This window comes from Otolemur garnettii, unplaced genomic scaffold, assembly GCF_000181295.1.
Source record: "Otolemur garnettii isolate 467f Iridium unplaced genomic scaffold, OtoGar3 scaffold00026, whole genome shotgun sequence".
Taxonomy (NCBI): Eukaryota; Metazoa; Chordata; class Mammalia; order Primates; family Galagidae; genus Otolemur; species Otolemur garnettii.
The window spans coordinates 7,438,664-7,445,929 of NW_003852421.1; the positions used below are offsets into that span (position 1 = coordinate 7,438,664).

At 42.6% G+C, this 7,266-nt stretch overlaps 1 protein-coding gene across 2 annotated transcripts in view; it reads left to right on the forward strand.

Moving 5' to 3' along the window:
- Positions 1–6,133, forward strand: part of LOC100956694 (N-acetyllactosaminide beta-1,6-N-acetylglucosaminyl-transferase) — an 89,042-nt gene extending 82,909 nt beyond the window's left edge. For both annotated transcript variants that reach the window (XM_012804255.2, XM_012804256.2), the window contains exon 3: positions 3,774–6,133. In XM_012804255.2, coding sequence (XP_012659709.1) covers positions 3,774–3,964 — 191 coding nt within the window. In that variant the 3' untranslated portion in view covers positions 3,965–6,133. The remainder of the gene's footprint in view (positions 1–3,773) is intronic.
- The last annotated feature ends 1,133 nt before the right edge of the window (positions 6,134–7,266 follow it).

The following is a 7,266-nucleotide window of genomic DNA, read 5'->3' on the forward strand; positions in this document are numbered from 1 at the left end:
AAAAAAAAAAAAAAAAAAGAAAGTTCTCTGAAGACATTTGATCAAAATTCCCTTATCTAGTCCCCTTCAGTGTCATCTTAGGTTAATGTGGACATATTCTTTGATCATTCCCTCCTCTTTCAAGAAAAAATCACCCATCCTCCCAACCAAAGCCACTACCTGGTCTCAGCTGCATGTGGGCTTCCCTGAATACCCCCTTGCTCTTATTCTTAGCCTCTCCCTCTCCACATCCTCTTTTCCTTCTCGCTGGTACATACATACTGCCTCTATCCTGAAAACCCAGCAGGCTGTTTCTGAATGCTCTGCTTCCTCCAGGCTAAAATACTCTTTCCTTGTTCACTTCCATTTTCTTAAGCATGTGGAAGAAACCTGTGTTCTCGGTTCTCACCACCTGGTCCTTCTTTAACTTCCTCCAGCTCTGGCTTCTGTTCCCCAGTGATTTCCACTCTCCACGGTGCTTCTTCCCAGCTGGTTGAATTAATCGCCGAGTCCTGTCTGTCTGTCCTTCTGTACTAGTGTCTATAATGTCCTTCCTTTCCCACTCACCATGGTCATTAACTCTGAACTCTCTCTCTAGCTTACGTTCAGTTATTACTGCAGTTTCTTGGTTTTGAATGTGCCCTGAAGCACAAGGCAAAATTAACCTTGCCAAAATCAGTTTGATCATTTGATTCTTCAGTTTAAAAATCTTCAAGACTCCACACTCCAAAAATGAAAGACCCATCCCTTTTGCCTAAGTCAATCAGCTGGTGGTGGTTCTACTGTGTGCCAAAAAAGAACCTCTGGGAAATAGTTTCAACTTACTGCCATTCATGTTTTTTTATTTCAAATGAAGATGAGGATACAGTTAGGTTATAGCATTGGTGTTTGTTAGGTAAGGTCCCTGTTGTAGTTGTGCCCCTCACCCAGGAGGTGTGCCATGTACCATTATGTTGTACCCATTAGGTGAGAGAGCACACCAGTCTCCCTCCCTCCTTCTCTCTCCATCCTCTCCCCAGCCCTCTCCCCCGATTTTATTGAACTGAGTCTTTTTCTTTCTTTTGTGGGCATGCGCTAGATCGCCTACTGGCTTCAGTACATTGGATATTGGCTTTTCCATTCTTGTGATACTTTATTAAAGACAATGTTCTCCAACTCTATCCAGGTCAACACAAAAGATATAAAATCTCCATCTTTTTTTATGCCATTCTTGTTTTAAACTGATTCCCAACAAAAATCACTATTTGAGCAGAAAATCTCTACCTCTCCAGTTTTTCCAGAGGGATTTCCTCCAGTCTATTGATGCTTCCCAATTCTACCCACCTTTTACCTTTCCACTGATCCTTCTCCATCCTTTTCCAAGTACTAACTGAGCACCTGCTATTCACCAGGCTTTGTTTCAGATGCAGTGGCTGCAGACGTGAGTGAACACTGTGGTCTGAAATCTCAGCCATTCTGGGGCTTCTGGATTCGTCTGTTGACCACCGCTGTCAGTTGACCAGTTTGTTACAGTCCCTTGGGTACTCAACTTACAGAGGTTCAACTGTATTTGAAAAAGAAATGAGAATTAAATAATACAATAAGGGCCATGCCTGGGGGCTCACACCTCTAATCCTAGCATTCTAGGAGGTCAAGGGGACAAGACAGTGGGGAACAAGACAATAAACAATTGTCTGAGAGGACAGACGATAAACACTGATATATACCAGTTGGTGATAAATGCCAGAAGAAAAATGAATCAGGAAAGTGGGGAAGACAGTCAGGGAAAGCCCCACTGAGTTGTGTGGGAGGGAGGCTTGGGATGTCCAAGGGCAGGGCAGGCCAGGGGAGGAAAAGCAAATGCAGGTCGTCAGGGAGAGAATGCCTGGTGTGCCTGGGGCGACCCAGGAGGCCTGCATGGCTACGGGGATGAGCGAGAGTCAGCCTGGCAGGAGGGGAGTCCCGCAAAGCCAGAGAGTCCTGACTCTAGTCTTCTGTGCCATTGTCAGGGTTTTGAGCAGAGGAGATATATTCTACTTAGAATTTAAAACAAGCTCTCTGGGCTCTGCGCCTGTGGCTCAAGCAACTAAGGCACCAGCCACATACACCTGAGCTGGTGGGTTCGAATCCAGCCCGGGCCTGCCAAACAACAATGACGGCTGCAAACAAAAAATAGCCAGGCATTGTGGCGGGCGCCTGTAGTCCCAGATACTCAGGAGGCAGAGGCAGGAGAATCGCTTGAGCCTAGGGGTTGGAGGTTTCTGTGAGCTATGATGGCACAGCACTCTACCCAGGGTGACAGCTTGAGGCTCTGTCTTAAAAAACAAAAAACAATAAAACTAGCTCTCTGGCTGCTGCACTGGTGATATATGAACAGGGAAAGGTGTAGGGAGGGGAGACCAGTTTCTACTGCAATTCAGACAGGAAGGCTTGGACCAAGGTGGTAGTAGTAGTGAGGGTGGCGAGAAGTGGTCAAATCCTGTTAATATTTGAAGGTTAAACTGTCAGAATTGCTGGTAGATTGGATGTGGAATGTGAGAGAAAGGGGAAATGCCTGGGGCACTGAACGATAGAATTACCCTAGACTGGGATGGGGAAGACTTGGGGAGGAAGGGCGTAGGGAGAAGATTGGGAAGCCCAGGCCTGACATGTTCTAGCAGGGACATAGAGTCAGTCGGCACTTGGATAGGCTGGACCAGAGCTGGGGAAGCGGCCTAACGAATGCAGCCCAGAACCCCCTCACCCATCTGTACCCTCACAGAACTTGTATCTGTAGCTCTCATTTGACAATGTAGTAGTGCCCCTTACTCACAGTGGATGCATTACAAGGCCCCCAGGGGGTGCCTGAAACCAAAGATCATGCTAAACCCTACATAGACTGTTTTATCCCTACATATACTGGTGGTAAATTTAATTTATAAATTAGGCACAGTAAGAAATTAAAAATAACTAATAATAAAACATAACAATTATAACCATGTACTGTAGGAAAAATCACATGAACATGGCTCCCGTCTCCCCCTCCAAGGATCTTAGTACTTTGGGGCTGCAGTTAACCTGCATAACTAAATCAAAGCAGAACCTTGGATAAAGGAGGGTTGACTGTACTGGAATTGCCTTATGACTCCTGTCACATTATAATACTTTTTTTTTTTGGAGAGAGTCTCAAGCTATTGCCCTGGGTAGAGTGCCATGGAGTCATCATAGCTCACAGCAACCTCCAACTCCTGGGCTCAAGTGATTCTCTTGCCTCAGTTTTTCTATTTTTATTAGAGATGGGGTCTCATTCTTGCTCAGGCTGGTCTTGAACTCAAGCTCTCCACCCACCTCAACCTCCTAGAGTGCTAGGATTATAGGCCGGGGCCTTCAGGCCCAGCCCTTATTATACTATTTCGTATTTCTTTTTCAAATACAGTAGAATCTTTGTAAGTTGAGTACCCAAGGGACTATAACAAACTGGTCAACTTATAGCGGTGGTCAACATCAGGAACTAGGCCTACTGTGCTGATATGTACATGTGGTGCCTGTCTGGTTTATGAAAATTAGTCAATTTGAGGAGGAGGTCAATGTAAGGAGGTGATCAACTATGCCATTTCTGCCGTGCACATTTGTATCTCTTATCCACTTAGACAGAGTTTCGGTTCTCTGTGGGCTAGGACTACACAGTCATATTTCTTTTGAATCCCCCAACACTTGGCACAGGATCTGCTACTTGGTAGTTAGGGAGGAGTAACTCTACCATTCTGCAAGGTCACCACCCTTGACTTTTGAAAGCAAGTATGTTTTGACTGTGTTTCTCGTTCTCTCCTTCGCAGGCCGTTATGTACATGGCATTTGTATCTATGGAAACGGAGACTTAAAGTGGCTGGTAAATTCACAGAGCCTGTTTGCTAACAAGTTCGAACTGAATACATATCCCCTTACCGTGGAATGCCTAGAACTGAGGCTTCGAGAAAGAACCCTTAATCAGAGTGAAATTGCGATACAACCCAGCTGGTATTTTTGATCTATGACAACTCATGGCTGGAGGGAAACTGCAGCTGGGAAGAAGAGATTTCTGTGGGAGACTTTCACGTGGGTGATGTAATGGTTTCAGGACCAGGACGATGGCTTCAGGACCTGGCTACACAATTATACTTAAAATATATCCACTGGACACTGTGAAACACACAAGCAGGATGGCGGGTAGAGCCGTCCTGGCCCTCTGGACAGTCTTGCTATTTCCTCGTGCTCCCCTCTGTTTTCACTTGTTGTTATGATCAGTGATAAATTTAAATGTCAGGAGATCTTTGCACCAGATGCTTAATATATAAACATGTTCTAAGAAAAAAGGAGAATTTTAGCTAATACTATTTAGGAAAATTAAGAATTAGGTTTCTTTGAAAAAGGAATCTCTTATAACACATGAATAGTCACCACGTGTTGCTCAACTAAAATGTAAACATTGAAACAGCTTTCTGGGTAACTACTCACCAATTTCCTTTACCACGTAAGCTACTAGCATTGAGTTTCAATACTAGTATTTTCAGTTTACCCACATCCAAAGTTCTGTATATAGATGGTGTAAAATCATTAACAAGACACAGTGTGCGCTTTAAGACAGAAGTCATTGTCTGCTGTTTCAGTAGCAGGACCTGGGGAGGACAGAACATTTTTCTATTATATGCCAGAATGTACTCTCCCCTTTCTCATGTTTTCCACTGGGAACACTGAAAAGTGCTCGTAAGAATGAAGATATGTCTACAAGAGATGGGCTGTTACAGAGATCTAGTCTCAAGACTAGAATGCCTTAACATGAATCACTTTCCTCTTCTGGGACCCCCTCTCCCAATATTATCTTACTTGCAAAAACAGAGACCAAATTCTATCCTGTGAGGCTCTTAACTGTACCCTAGTGTGCTCTGAGTAGTTTTACAATGCCCAGTGCTGGTAGGAATGCCTCGATTTTTAAGAGCGTTCATTTATGGGGGAGCACATTTATTTACCCCTCATTTATTCACCCATTCATTCTTTCAGCCTGCAATCGATTAATATTCCCTGAGTGACTACTATGTACCAGATGTGCTGAGACAAGAGAAGGAAAAATAAGCCAGAACTTTTTTCACTCTATTTAATCTTAAGAATAATGTCAACCTTGGACATTGCTCTGGAGAATCTTCAATAACGACCCCACAATGATATGCAGGGCTGTGTGTTGTAGTATCAAGCCAAAGATATCAATAATAATTACAAATTGAATAATTACAAAATCAGAGATTATTGCACAGGTGGGGGGAACGAGGAGACAGAAGCTAAAGCCTCTTGTGGTCTAGGCATTCTGCTCATTCTGCTATAATTCTGCTCATTCTGTTATAAATCTCATTTCATGCAAACCTCACAACAGTCACATGAGCTTCTCGGGATTACACCCATTTTATAGATGAAATACCTGAAGCTAAGCATTAGGAAACAAATTCTCTGTCTGAGAATTGGGATTCTCTTACTGGTCTTCTCAGTTCATTCCCTGAGGTGGAATATTGAGAGAAGGTGAAATAAAGCCATATTTAGTATATCAGAGAAGGTAGGTTTTAAGATGGGTCTCAGTGTTGAGAAAAAGTCACCCCAGGAAAATGTGAAGTCTACATTAATACTCCTCTTATCCACTGAGTTCCTAAATATTTATTTATTCTAATGAAAAACAATTGTTACAACTGTAACACTTAATTAACAGTTTTATTTTTTTATAACTGTACCTGTTGAATGTTAATCATATTTAAAGGGAATGACTTTGAAGGAAAACCTTTAACCTTTTTTCCCTGCTACTGAAAAAAAAATGGAATTGTATTTGGTGGTAAAGGGTGGAGGGGTTGGGAACATCCCCAGGGTCATTGGTGAAGTCTAAAAATTTTTCTCTTTTCAACTTATTTAAATGACAGCACCTGAGAAGAAGAAATGTTTTACACTGGATCTTTATTATGTAGAAGGAGAAATCTTTCTGGAATAGAAGATGTTTACATGTGTGTGGCTGGTCATCTCTCCTATGTCTTAAATACTTTATATTGGAAGAGCGTAGTGTTTGGGCTGCTGGGTTTCTGACAGCCCATGGGAATGCCCTTAAACTACTGTATCTGTCTTTTATTTTCAGTGATGGTCCATGTTTTGTTTTCATGGAAATAAATTAATATATTGTTTTCCACCTTTGGGAATATTGCATATTTTTATTTGATAGTTGGTTAAAATCCACTAGAGAGTATGTTTAACAAGGCAATTTTCCTAGTATTAGAAAAATCATGTTACTATTAAAAAGTTAAGTAGGAAAAAGTTTTTCTTATATATGTCTTCCACATGCCATGTTCTATTTATTGGAGTGTATTTTAGAGTTTTTTGTGTCCGCTGGGAGCAAGGATATTTTTCTTTTTCCTTTTTTTATCCTTGTGTATGTGTGAGAGAAAGAGACAGGGTTTCCGCTCTGTCACCCAGATTGGAGTCCAGTGGTGTGATCATAGCTCACTGCAGCCTCCAACTCCTGGGCTCAAGTGATCCTCCCACCTTAGCCTCCCAAAGTGCTGGGATTATCAGTGTGAGCCATTGTGCATAGCTGGGGATGGTATTTTTTCACATACATTTCTATTTTGTGTACATTCATTCATTCATTATTTACTTATTTAGAGACAGGGTCTTGTTCTGTCACCCAGGCCACAGAGCAATGGCACAATTACAGCTCACAGCATCCTCAAATTCCTGGGCTCAAGTGATCCTCCTGCCTCAGCCTCCTGAGTAGCTGGAGCTATAGGTGCATGTCACTATCCCCAGATAATTTTTTCTTTACTATTTATACAGATGAGGGTCTTGCTCTATTGCCCATCTCATCTTAAACTCCTCCCTCAAGTAATCCTTCTGCCTCAGTTTCCCAAAGTGCTGGGATTACAGGTGTCAATCACCACGTCTGGCCTGCTATTGATAATTTCAAGGAAAGCCATTAACTTTGATCCTTTCCGTGGCCGTCTTATTGAATCCTTTCTCCTTGCTAATAGTTTCTCAATGTATTACACCTAGCATTTTCTGGTACATATCTGCAAATAACAGTTTTGTCTCTTCTTTCTCAATATTCAGTCATCTTATTTCTTTTTCTTATCTTGTGTTGTTAGAAATCTGCAATGCATATAAGTACCGTGCGCTAAGCACCGCTTGGCGCCTGTGGCTCAAGCGGCTAAGGTGCCAGCCACATACACCTGAGCTGGCAGGTTCGAATCCAGCCTGGGCCCGCCAAACAACAATGACAGCTGCAACCAAAAAATAACCAGGTGTTATGGCAGGCGCCTGTAGTCC